Source organism: Pristis pectinata, chromosome 20 (genome assembly GCF_009764475.1).
Source record: "Pristis pectinata isolate sPriPec2 chromosome 20, sPriPec2.1.pri, whole genome shotgun sequence".
NCBI classification, from domain to species: Eukaryota; Metazoa; Chordata; class Chondrichthyes; order Rhinopristiformes; family Pristidae; genus Pristis; species Pristis pectinata.
In genome coordinates this window covers 5373371-5387546 of record NC_067424.1, presented here as the reverse complement: position 1 = coordinate 5387546, position 14176 = coordinate 5373371, and the positions used below count along the sequence as shown (strand labels likewise).

At 41.4% G+C, this 14176-nt stretch overlaps 1 protein-coding gene across 3 annotated transcripts in view; it reads right to left on the bottom strand.

Moving 5' to 3' along the window:
* Window positions 1-14176, bottom strand: part of LOC127580723 (G1/S-specific cyclin-D2-like) — a 339518-nt gene that overhangs the window by 38330 nt on the left and 287012 nt on the right. Inside the window, exons 1-3 of one of the 3 annotated variants that reach the window (XM_052034503.1) lie at window positions 7782-8033; window positions 6536-6751; window positions 4256-4451 (exon numbers count right to left, since the gene is read on the bottom strand). In XM_052034503.1, coding sequence (XP_051890463.1) covers window positions 4256-4451; window positions 6536-6751; window positions 7782-7979 — 610 coding nt within the window. In that variant the 5' untranslated portion in view covers window positions 7980-8033. Of the gene's footprint in view, window positions 1-4255; window positions 4452-6535; window positions 6752-7781; window positions 8034-14176 lie in introns of those variants that run through there. The other 2 variants (XM_052034506.1, XM_052034504.1) reach the window with 2 other exon arrangements.

The window sequence follows — 14176 nt, the reverse complement described above, 5'->3', positions numbered from 1 at the left end:
TAATCACCCAAGAATTAAAACAATGTTTACTTTTAAAGGAATTAGAAATTTCAGTTACTGAAAAAATGAGAAACGTGGAAAGCCACTGGCCAGATTCAAGTGAGAAGCTTGTTTAGGTTCTTCAATTAGAAACATATTTATGGAGTTGAAAAAGGGAAAGGCTAACATTGGAAGCAAAGCAACCCTCAACATATAATCAGATGGTTCAGACATTTTGTGTATTTAGATACCTCTGCCTAGGGAAATGTCAACCTCCTTTTCCCATTTATTACTGCTATGGAAGCATCGAGCAACTGAATATTAACTACAAGTGACCCCCCACATTACAGGGGGAGGTTTGTGTTCCTAGAGAACGATCTGTATCATGATTTTCCTTAATGTGAAACCTCGCTACATGCACATGCATCAAGAAACGCAAGCTGAAAATAAATAAATTTTGTATTGACATTTACATTTTTTTCTCCACAAATTCAGCGAGAGCAAATTTTATTCCGTACCTCAAAATTCTGAGTAGTGATTTGTGAATTCTCTAAGTACGAATTTCCGTAATGCAGGGATTTTGGTACCAATTAGATTTAAGAAATGCTTGTAACAATTTAGAGAGTGTTGAAGAACTGTTGCAAGTTCCTTCTAATTTAGTTTGATATTGTACATCCAATGGTTGATTATAATCAGGCAACACTGTGGAACTTACAAATAAAGTGTCTTATTATTTGTAAGCTCTATAAACAGTATTGCCTGATTTTAATCCCCTAAGTGAGCAATATTAAACTAAATTAGAAGAAAAATTTGCATTTGCAGTAAATACAATTTTGCAACCAAGTGCTTTTTTAGATATAGAAACCATTGCATTCAGCAGGGTTCCACTGGTGTTGAACAGAACTTTAGCTTAACTGATAAGTTATTGCCTAGAGTTCCTTTGCCTTCCACAAGATCATCGTTAGTCTGTGACCTCACTCCATCTTTGCTGCATACAGCATTAACAAAAATCATTTGGAATGAGCAACCGATCTAGCATCAGTCACCCATCTAGCATGGTCAGAGTTCCAAAGTTCTGTCACCATGTACAACATCTGGTCTTAACCTGTAATCCATGTTGCCTAGTTCCAAACCGTGCAAGCTGTGTCACTGTCCACTATTAGTTCCCCTTACTATCTTGATAATTCATCATTTACCTTAAAATTCCAAGAAATTCAACCCTAATTTCTCCTAAATTAGATCTTAGGAATCCAGTTATCTGGTGATTCTACCCTGGGCTTCTTTCAAGGTGAAGCAAATCAGCTGAGGGATAACATCAGGATAACTCCCTAGCTCTTCTCTCAACTGTGCCATGGAACCATGGACCATGTTGGACGTAGCTAATGGCAACAGGCTATTCTGCTCAACTGGTCTGATCTGATGCCCAGACTCCAAGCAAACCTCTTCTTTATCTGCATCATCTGACGAGTACAGGCCCAGAGACATCAAATACTCCTCACTCGCTAAGCCTTTCGTTCCTGGGATCATTCTTGTGGACCTGCTCTGGACCCTCTCCAGGGCCAGTACATCTTTCCTTAGATAAAGGGCTTTTGCACAATGAAGTGTTACTGCCTTAGCCCCAGGCACCCCACAAACAAAATCTGTAGTAATCTTAAAGATTTATGAGATTATCCTTCACTTTTCCCACAAGAGCTCTAAACTGTTCAATCTTTCCCGTTTGTGCAAACTACTTTTCTAGATGTTTGTCCCAATCCGGAGACATGTGGCTGTATTTACAATTACAGAAGGCAAAAACAGAGACAGCAAATTGACACTGGAGAGGAGGGACAAAGGGTTTCGAACCCTGCTCCCAACACACACAGCTCCTTTGCGGTCAGTCACAGAGGAGAGCGCTCTCTCAAAAAGGGAAGAAGGTTTGTCAGTGGTGAGTTATGGCCAGTGGGTTTTAACACTTGGGCAACTGTTGGCTGTGAAATGATGCTGACAAGAGATCTGTGCAGAGGGGCACCTGGAAGTCTCTCAACCACCTCCATACCCAAGTCTGTCAGTCCAGAGCCAATGTGGTGAACCCAAGCTACCCTACCAACACCTGAGACCTGTGACTGTAGTGGGCTGTGGATTGTACAATGCCTTTATGTTTACCTGATGCTCAAGGTTGGGCCATGCATGTCTCCAGATCTCACCAAGACCATTTCCCCAGCTTTGCAATGGGAGCCATTCAACCCATCGAGTCTATGCTAGCTCTCAGGGCAAGCCCACCAGTCCCATTCCCTCCTTACATTTCCTGTAACCTACCCAATCTCACATGACTATCAACTCCACCCACACCACGGGATAATTTACATCACCAATTAACCCACCAACCAGCACGCCTCTGGGACATGGGAGGAAACCGGAGTAAGCGAGGAGAACCCACCTGGTCACAGGGAGAAGGTGCAAACTAAACACAGACCGCGCCGAGGCAAGGATCGAACCCCCAGTCACAGGAGCCATGAGACCTGCTGCGTCACTGTGTTGTCCAACATGATCAATGCAGTTATCAATGCCAACTGCAACCACGGGGACAGCTGTGGGCCCTGATAATAAGATAGGAGCAGGAGTAGGCCACTCGACCCCTCAAGCCTGCCTTACCATTCAATATGATCGTGATTGATTTCTTCTGTGCCAGTTCCCCACAACCCTCAATCTTTCAAATATTTACCTCCACCTTAAATGTATCTGATGATCTGTACACTATCCCCTTGGGGACAAAATTCCAGAGATTCACTATGAGAGTAGTGGTCTCTGCCCAATACATCACGGGCACATCCCTCCCCACCATCGGTAGTACCTACAGAAGGCGCTGCCTCAAAATGGCAACATCCATCAAAGATCCCCACCATCTGGGCCATGCCATCTTCTTGCAGCTCCCATCGGGCAGGTGGTACAGAAGCCTGAAGTCCCACACCACCAGATTCAGGAACAGTTACTTCCCTTCAACCATTTGGTTCTTGAATCAACCTGCACAACCCCAATCACTACCTCAGTATAGAAACACTATGACCAGTTTGCACTACAATGGACTTTTTTTTTGTGATCGAATTGTGTTCTTTCTTGTAAAAATAGTGTATAATTTATGTTTTCCGTGTGACTGTTGTGTATCTGATGCTATGTGCCTGTGATGCTACACAAGTAAGTTTTTCATTGCACCTGTGCACACAGGTACTTGTGCATGTTACAATAGACTCGACTTTGAGAGAAGAAATTTCAACGCACCTCAATGACTGGCCCCTTATGTATAACTGTGTCCCCTTGTTCGTGACTCTCCCACTAGCAAAAACATCCCAACATCTACCCTGTCAAACCCCTTTATGATTTTGTACATTTGAATGAAGTTTATAAGAATGGGGGGTGACTTTAAGGAATACAAACCCGAACTGTCTAACCTTTCTTGACAGTAACAGCAACACAAGTCCATGAAGCAAAACGGCATGGACACAGAGTTAAGAATTGATGGTTGTTTTTGTGTAGAACACCTCAAGGAAGACCCTAAAAAAGACCTGTGGAAGCAAACGTTAGCAGAGCAGCCAATGCCTTTTTTAGTACTTACCCGTGATACAGAATCCCATTTTTTATTTTGGCACTGAGACTGAGAAAACACATCGATGAAACGAGACCAGAGACTTGGTGTTTCATCCAAATTTGGCAAAAGTGCAGAACTGATTGGAATCAAGAGAATATCACGTAACAACTGGACACTTACCACGACACAGAATCCAACACATGCCACGCGCTGTCAAGAAATTCAGTAACACTTGAACCTATGCCCGTGTGCAGTTAACTACATTCATAACTCCACTATTCCGCTGCAAACCTCAGCACTACACTGATCATCCCGGGGGATGAGTCTCGGGATAGAGGGGTCACGCAGGTAAAACAGACAAGGAGTAACTTCTTCTGTTTTAGACTACTGGGGTATTTAATTACTAGAGTAAGCCTAGTAATTTCTAGGGTAGCGACTCGTTCGGCACAGCTTTGTGGGCCGAAGGGCCTAAAGTGTGCTGTAGTTTTTCAATGTTTCTAAAGTGTTATGAATTTTTGGAATTCCGAGCTGTGGAAGGTGAGGCATTAAGCAAAGTCATTGCTGAGGCAGATTTATTTTAGATTTTAGGGGAGTTATGGGTTAAGGGGATCAGGAAGGAAAGTGGAGAGGTACCAAGGTCAGTTTATTCACGATCTTACTGAATGACTGAGCAGACCCAGAGAATATCTCCTGCTCTATCGATACAGCTCCCACCTATTTCTGCTCCTAGTGACCCCTCCGTCTCAATTCCTGGCTTCACCGGTGTCACAAACCAACTTATCAGATAGTTTTTTGAAACTTTTCCCAAAGTATGGTAACCACAAATGTCTTGTGGAGACTCAAGAGACTGCAGGTGCTGGAATCTGGAGCAAAACCATCTGTTGGAGGAACTCAGTGGGTCGAGCAGCATCTGTGGGGGGGGGGGGGGGGGGGAAAGAGGAAGTAATTGTTGATGCTTCAGATCTGATGCAGGGTTTCAATGCAAAACATTGACAATTCCCTTCCTCCCCTAGATGCTGCTCGATCCACCGAGTTCCTCCAGTGGACTGTTTGTCGCTCCAAAAGTGTTTGCACTGTGTCAGAAACAGAACCTAGGCAGTACTGTGTAGATAAATAGAGAGGGCTTTTCTGGAGCATCAGAGGCATAGATAGGGTACACAGTCAGAATCTTTCTCCCCCAGGGTAGAAACATCGAATAGGGAACAGCTTTAAGGTGAGGGGGGGAAAGTAGTTTTCGAGAGGCTTTTAGGATAGGCAGAGGAAAATGCTGGGAATGACAGGATATGGATCATGTGCAGGCAGAAGGGATTTGGCATCATGCTCCGCACAGGCAATCGGTGCTGTACTGTTCTACTCTAGGGTAAACCAACCCCCCCCCAGAGAAGACACCGTTGAATTACGGAATGCAGTAATAACCTTCTCTACTGAAGGACTTTGGACAAGGAAACACCATCTACGTGCTGCTTCTGACCCAGTTACCGCTGCAGTGTGCACGACACCGAAGGATTTAACCAAGCAGTGAACAACAAGCTGCTGGAGGAACTCGGTGGGTCAGGCAGCATCTGTGGAGACAGAAGGACAGTTAACGTTTCAGTTCCAGACCCTACCCCAGGACTGAAAGAGTCGAGGGGAGATAGCCAATAGAAAGAGTGAGGGGGCGGGGTGAGGCAAGAGCTGGCAAGCGATTGGTGGATCCAGGTGAGGAGGGGTTGATGGACAGGTGGAGTCAGCAACAAGAGGCTGGGAGGTGATAGGTGGAGGCAACGAAGGGCTGCAGATGGTGGAAGCTGATAGGACAGGAAGGCGGTGTGTGGAACCAGACCAGGGAGGGATGGAGGGGGAGGGGTAACAGGGGCAAAGGGCTGGGTGGTTTGGAAAAACAGGGGATGTTCAAGAGGACCCAGGTGGATCCAAAGGTGAGAGAAAGAGACAGAGGGGGAGCAGGTTACCCAAAATTAGAGAATTCAACGTCCACGCCATCCAGTTGTGGACTACCCAGGCGGAACACGAGGTGCCATTCCTCTAGCTTGCACTTGGCCTCACCCTGGGAGTGGAGGAAGCCGAGAACAGACAGAAAGACGTGGGAACGAGGAGGGAGGGAGGATTGAAATGGTTTGCAACTGGGAGCTCAAAATGGCCAGAAGACAAGCAAACCCTGTGCAACCATGCAGAGGGCAGACTTGGTTAACTTTTAAGAATGCAATCCCCCCCCCCCCCCAAAAATGCTAAATAATATATTCTGAGCCCAGTGGCCTGTATAAATTTTAATTGCTAGAAGCCAAAGCATACACGGAGAGTGATTGCCTCAAAACTGGAATATTCAAAATAAGCAGACTTGATTTTTTTTTAACCATTCCTTGCACTAAAACATGTATGACCAAATAAACCTCAAAACAAATACTTACCACATCTAACACAGATAAGGCGACTGTCATTCCGTGCATTAAAATAATTGCATTATAAGGTGAAAATTTGGTTCAATATCCAATGCATCTTGCACGTTGGTATTGAATAGCTGGTGACGGTTGCATGGATTAGACTTCATTTTTGAGGGACAAGACCCAAACTAATCATTAATTGCAAAGTTTGAAGCGCAGTGCAATTACTGAAAGCACTTATCGGTATACGATGGGCTTGGCTTGCATGCTCGCACTAGATGGCACCAAACGCTTAGTCATGGGTGTGAGCCTGCACGGTTGTGATCGATAACCGCAATCTTCTCCAGACCCAATTACTCAACCTACACTGGGTCCCCTTTTCTTTCCTCTAGGAGACTTTTTACCTCTGACATCAACTTAACACTCGCAGTTCCTGTGCATCTCAACGCAACGTTTAGAAGGAAAACAAATTAAAATGTTAAAAAGGAAATTACAAAGTAATCTCTCTTTGACCTGGTCTTGCCCCCAACGCTGCACTGCAATAGAATTTTGTCCCTTTAAGGTGCCAAACAATAAAATAAAAAGTGTCAGAAGTCTGAAATATTGGTGAATTTACCAGGAGGTCTTCAGGGGTGACTGAATTGTCTGTGTAAATACAGAGTTTCTCAGCTGTCAGCGGGATCGTTTCTTTCAGTTTTGATGCTAAAAACATGCAGACTGCCCCTAGCAGCTGGAGGTGACATTTTCTAGTAGGAACTGAAGATAGAAATCTATCCAGATAATTCACAGCCAACAGAAAGACTTCCTCTTCGCATTTCTGCTCTTCGCACACCTAAAATAGGCAAAACGACGAAAAAGTGGGGTCATCACTTAAAACGTCCATTTCACGTTGTCATAAGCATGCAATTAACTTTTGCAAATTTAACTAACAAGCCCCAACAATTTGCAAAACCCGTCAAAAATCACTTTTTTTTATCCCGATCCTCTGCACATGCAAGAATCTGCATAAAATTCACATTTTTGCACGATTTAACACTGCAGCACAGCAGTCTCCTTTGGCCCCGGACGATTGCGTATTTTTTAAAATATTAAAATTAAATTAAATAAAAAATAACGCGTGGCTGCTAGCAGTTACCTTTTGTTCGAAATAAAGTTTGAAAAAATCGTGAAAATTACATAATTGCACCGACAGCGACAATTTTCACATGTAAATAAAGGAGAAATCCTGAAGTTTGGTTGGGGTCAGAGAGTGACAACTAATTGCTTTGCTAAACAGAGAAATTTTAAGGTATAATGTAAGAATTTTGGGTGGTCTAACTCGCTGCCTACACCAACCATTGAGAGCCCAGGAGTTAAGATACGGCAGACACAATCCAAAGGACAGTTTGAGAAAGTCCAGCAAATTATTAACATCCATTAATAACACACTGCTTGCAAGTTTTTCGTAATAATAAAAGAGAAGCGACGTTTGATGAACTCAATCGAGAAACGCAAAAAAAGTTTTTGAAGTCGAGTCAACATGGCGACAGCATGTTGTTTATCAGCCATCATCAGTTCTTATAAATTTTGGAAAAATACTTTAAAAAATTCAGCATAATTTCGCATTCGATTCAAAGAATTTATCTGCACTTGCAAACGCTTGCTAAAAGTGCCCGCAGTCACTACTTAAAAGCGAAGCCATTCCCAATATGCTTTCAGAAGGAAAATTTAAAAATAACTTTGGAAAAAATAAAATTAAATGCATGACACCGCTATGCAACCCCTTGCAACCCTCCACAAGCACTTTTGCAACGCTCTTGAGATAAATACACATTAATAATGATGCATACAGGACATTGATGTAGCATAACATTTCCCATTACCTCCAGCATCCAAAATGATACCATTTTTCTCATGTAAGGTTCGATTTCTTTCTGGACACATTTGAAGTAAGAGATCCTGGGGATGTATCTGTCCTCGGTGAGCAGGAGGTTTTGGAGGACTCGGTGGTCGTTGAGGAGGGTATGGTCGGGGAAAGCTCGCTGGATTTTAGGGGTAGTCTCCATACAGAGCAGCTCCATGTCTGTGAATGTGTATGTGTGCCGCGTTCACTGGGAGCTCCCTCTGTGCGCAGACAGCCTGCACGCCTACCCCCCCTGCTTGATTGACAGCCGCGGCACAGGAGCCCGGGGAGAGGCGGGGGGGGGGGGGGGGGGGGTGGCGCGCTGCCGTCACCCGGCAACCTGACGTTCCATCGGGCGGCGCCCGGCCAACCCCCACGCAGCCCCGGGCACGGCTGCAATTGGATACACGGCGCCCGCCAGCCAATCGGCGCGGCCCTGACGTCAGCGCCAGCCCGCGGGACCGCGCTCCGGGGCAGCAGCTGGAGCACGTGCCGCCTTGTGGGGCTGCTGCACAACTGGTGGTCGGTGGCGCCCAAGTGTTAGTGCATGTACCTCGGCGCCTGCATTCACGCCTCTGGGCTTTTCCCGTTAGCATTCCTCTTCCCTTTGCAAATGCACGATTGAGCCAGCAGTTGCACCAAATGCAGCATTCCTCTTCCCTTTGCAAATGCATGATGGAGTCAGCAGTTGCACCAACTACAGCATCCCTCTTCCTTTGCAAGTAGACGATTGAGTCACGAATTTCCCCGTTAACTTTACCCCTTTCTTTGCAAATCCATTATTGAGTCAACAAATGTTTCACAGGCACACTTTCAAACTGAAGTCTCGAGTCACTACATAAAGGCAAGCTTGGGTTTACATTGGCAAAACGTTAATTGCTCCTGTAAGTAGAGTCGTGATAGGCTCTAAATGTCAGGTACATAGGATCAGAACCTGGTAGGGGCTTTTATTCGGTGTAAACTTATGCACATGAACAAGAAAAAGCTACATAAGATGTATCAATTTGCCACAGTTACTAAAATGATATATAACCTTCCTTTGACACAAGAAATTCTGCAGATGCCTGACCTGCTGAGTTCCTCCAGCACTTTTTGTGTATAACCTTCCTTCACTATTATTGTGAAAAATGGCTAATTACCTCCTGTGAATTTTTATTTACATGTTAGGTTCAGGTGTAGCTAAATAAGCAATAAGGAGTTGTAAGAAAGTGCAGATTTAATAAGCACAAATTATTGCAAAGTTCTAATGTGTTGAATGTGGATCAAAATAAGTCTGATTCCTCTCCACAGTTTAATGTTAACATTTAAGATGTTAATAACTTGGAAAATACAGTTCACAACTCGTGATGTATTGAAGTATTTGAAATGGTGGCAATAACTGGAGGAATTTTCTCATGACCAATAATACGAATAAAGCACAGTGTTATAGATTTTGTTAAGTTTTGAACCAATGCTCCAATATTTTAAAGCCATTTATTTATAAGAATTAAAAGAATATAAACATGTTGATTTTTTCTTTGCGATTTTTAAACAAGTTTTATTGTGAGGGATTTTCTTTCTATTTTCCTCAAGAAATCTGGAGATCAAAATATCACCTTTAACACAGTCATACAAACAGGGAATGTATAATTAATACATATTTAACAAATCTTGCACTTAAATTGAACAATGTGACTAACAAATAAATATTCTGCAAAGTGTATTTTGTTGTTTAATAATTGAACATTTAAAAAGAAAAATATAACATACTTTAAAATCTCTATTAGTCAATATATTGGAACTAATTGCAAACTGATAAAGTAATTTAATCTATTTGCTGTATTTTCTTGTTTTTATAATAAATTATGACAATAACCTTTTTGAACTTTGTGATTTATTCTAAGTTTGAATTTTTTGAGAACAAATGGAAAAAGTTCGATGAATTTTGGATTATACATTTTAAAAGATTGCCTCAGCAAGGACAATGAACATAAAATATTCCTTCTCTCCTCAGAAGCGGAATAACTGGATTGATATTGTAACTAAAAGTCTATGCAACTTGCTTTTACATAGAACTATCGAAAAAAGGGATTTTAGTTTTAAACATCCACCTCAGAAGTCAAATAATTATTATATCTATAGCAAATAACAAAATTGTTCTTTATACACAATGTTTAAACATTTTAAATGAAGCACATTGAAGGCACTAAATTGGAACATAAATTGGGTAAGTTTGATATTCCTAATAATGTCAATTCAGTGATTGATCTTTGAGAGTTCCTCAAACTGCTCATTGACAATGTAATCAGTAATTAAAGGAAAAAAATAAAAACCAACAAAATGAATGAAACAATTGATTTTATTTTATCCAAATCCTAAATGCAAGAATCAAAAGAAGTTTGAGTGATTGGAATCTGTAACCTAAGACTAATTTGGATTAAATAAAATCCATTGTTTCATTTATATTTGTTGGTTTTGATTACGCTTTTTAATATTTTAATATTTTAATATTTTAATATGTGATGTAACATTGGTTAGGAAATTATACCTTATGCCAAACATTCATTGATTTATTTGTCTAGTATTAGATAAATTGCATATTGCTTGTTAATGCCGAAATTTATTGATGCACAATGAAGCTCATTAATTGAACAAAACCTGAAAGGGGATCTCTTCCAGTCGATCTCAAGGAGTGCTTTCAGTTGGCTTATATTAGCTGTGGCTTTGGTGAAGATTCGATGCCATCAATCTCTTCCTTAAAAATGCAGTTCTCAACATCAGAACAGCACCAGCCCTCTTGACAAAAGCATATTCCCTCAAAAACAAAATTAATTTTCCTCTTCCCTTTGAATGGTGTTGTATTTTGAATTTCAAGGTCATTTTTGTCATTTAAGTCCCAACGACATAATATTCAATTATGATATAATATTCAATTATTATATAATATTCAATTCAGCCAAATAGTTTCCTCAAATGCATTGAGAAAAATCTTAAATAATAATCATAATAATGTGCCATAGAAGCTTCTGTGCCAGGGAGTCTCATTGTTATTAAGATGTTTATTAAGATTAAGTTTAACAAAATTGTGACAGTTTAGGGTAATCCCCGACAATTTGCTCTCAAGCTTGCTTTTCAATTGTATTTTCCATCAGATCTAATTCATGCATCTATGCAACAGAGACTACTGGATAAAGTGACCCATGTGTGACCACAAATCATGGGAAAACCACGGGTGGACACCACTTTGTACCTCAGACTTCAAAGGCAGAAAGCACGTTGGCAGACTGGAGAGTGAATGGTAAAACTATTTGGTCAGATATATCTGCAGTTGAAATAAAATCCAGAAAGAAAAACCATGCACAAATGTACAGAAGCAGTGGAGCAGTCATAAAAAGCCTCTTCCCATAACCTGTTAGGACTCAAGGGACTGAGTTATAGGGAGTGGTTGGACAGGCAAGAACTTTATTCCTTAGAGTGTAGGAGGGATGATCTTATAGAGGTTTGTAAAATCATGAGGGGCATAGATAGGGTGAGCAATCTTTTTTCCCAGGATGGGGAATTGTAAACTTATTAAAACTTTCACTTCTAACCTTAAAACTATGTTAGATACATTTAAGAAGTATGTGGACAGGTATATGGATGACAGGAGTTTAAGATGAAATAAGATATCTTTACTAGTTAAATGTACAGCGAAACACACAGTGAAATGCATCTTTTTGCGTAGTGTTCTGCGGGCAGCCCGCAAGTGTCACCACGCTTCCGGCGCTAACATAGCATGCCCACAACTTCCTAACCCGTATGTCTTTGGAATGTGGGAGGAAACCGGAGCACCCGGAGGAAACCCACGCAGACATGGGGAGAACGTACAAACTCCTTACAGGCAGCGGCCGGAATTGAACCTGGGTCGCCGGTGCTGTATAGCGTTACGCTAACCGCTACACTACTGTGCCGTTTAGAAGGATATGGGCCGAGTGCTGGGGAATGGGATTAGCTTGAATATACATCTTGGTCGGCATGGACACGTATGGGCTGAAGAGCCTTCTTCCATGCTGTATGACTCTATGACTCTACGAAAAAGAAGAGAAACCAGAGTCACCCCACAAAGGAAATTTGTTCTATTCTGTATTCAGGAAAGTCTGAGAAAACACAACAACCGATAGTGGGGAAAGGCAAGGTGATACAATGGACCAGTCATCTGGATTCTCCTCAAGCATGGGTTCCCACTGGCACGGAATTTTGTGCACCTTATCTAGATTCACTCAGATTTCAGGAAATCACAAATTCACTGTGCGGGGAAAAAAAATCTAATGTCAACATTCAAGTTTGGACAGATGGCCAAAGGGGAAAGTGAATAAAGAGTTGCGAGAAACTTTGGATGAAAGTAATTCAGGAATCCTTTCACTCATGGACATTTGAAGTCATTACGGACAAATTGAATCATTTGGTTTATTTCCAAATTGCAACTGAGACATATTTTTCCTATCTGAACTTGGATACTTCACTCCCAATAGGTATATCAACGCCTCTGCTAGGAAAACCACAAATAGATCTTAAGTCCAAATCCGAAGTCACTCTCAAACACTGTAAAACTGCCACAGGATCATGGGTCAGGGAAAAGCTGACAGGAATCTCTTAATATTATAACAATTGAATTAGTTCACAGAGAATAAACACCCAATGATATCAAAGAGTATAAAGAGCAGTTATAAACTTGGTAAAGAAGTAACCAATAAACCTTCAGTAAATAAAACCGTGACAAATCCTCTGTGAAGAAATACCAGGTTACACGTGGAAGCAATGCACACAATGCGTCTGCTCTGAGGATAAATTCCAAAGTGAAACATTACAGAATAAGCAACAAACAATCTGCTGGAAGAACTCAGCGGGTTGAGCAGCATCTGTGGGAGGAAAGGAATCTTCAACAATTGCTTCCCCCCCCACAGATGCTGCTTGACCCGCTGAGTTCTCCCAGCAGGTTGCTTGCTGTTCCAGATCCCAGCACTCTTGTGTCTCCATTACAGAATGGGCACAGGGTACATCCTCAGGGAATGAACACCAGCTACATCTTCAGAATAAACACTGAATAAAACCTCAGAAAATAAATGTAAAGTGCATCCCATATGAATAAAAAATGGATATATACTCAGAGTATATAAGAAACACATTTATCCTCAAAGTATAAATATCAGATACTCTGTCAGATAATAATCATTGGTTAATATTTCAAAGAATAAACATAAAATATGTTATCAGAGAATAAATAACAGATGAATCCTCAAAGAATAACCATTTGACAAAACCTCAGGGAATAAACACAAGGTATATCCCTCAAGATGAAACATCAGATACGTCCTCAGGGAATATATAGCTGATGTATTGACAGAGCATAAAAAATAGATTCATCTCAAAGAAAAAACACCAGAAATATCCATGGAGAATAACCACCAGATATATCCTCCAACAATAAAAGCAGATTCATCTTCAAGGAATAAATATCAGATACATCCTAGGATAATCGACACCAGACAGTGAATAAATACCTGATACCTTAGAAAAAAAAGCACCAGGTACACCCTCAGTGTATAAACACAAAATACATCCTATAAATATCAAAGGTATTCATTCAGAATAAAAACCCGAATCCCCTTCAAAGAATAATCTTGATATACATCCTCAGAGGATTAACATCAGACACAACTTCGGGGCATAAACATTGAGTAACGCCTCAGAGAATAATCACAAAATACATCTTCGGAGAATAAACACCAGATATGTTCTCAGGGGATAAAACACTGGATATATCTACAGAGAATAAACCTCAGGGAATAAACACGAGATATACCCTCCAAGAATAAACACCAGACCAATCCTCGGGGAATAAACATCAGATACATCATCAAAGTATAAACAGCAGATACATCCCCAGAGAGAAAAAAGTACCGGAAGCATACTAATAGAATAATCAGCAGACACATTCTCAGACACCACCCCGCCCACCCGGGTCATTCTCCCTTCTCTCCTCTTCCATCGGGTAGAAGATACAGGAGCCTGAGGGCACATACCACCAGACTTAAGGACAGCTTCTACCCCACTGTGATAAGACTATTGAACGGTTCCCTTATACAATGAAATGGACTCTGACCTCATGATCTACCTTGTTGTGACCTTGCACCTTATTGCACTGCACTTTCTCTGTAGCTGTGACACTTTACTCTGTATTGTTATTGTTTTTACCTGTACTACCTCAATGCACTCTGTACTAACTCAATGTAACTGCACTGTGTAATGAATTGACCTGTACGATCGGTATGCAAGACAAGTTTTTCACTGTACCTCGGTACAAGTGACAATAATAAACCAATACCAATACCAGTACAATAAAACACCTACAGATAA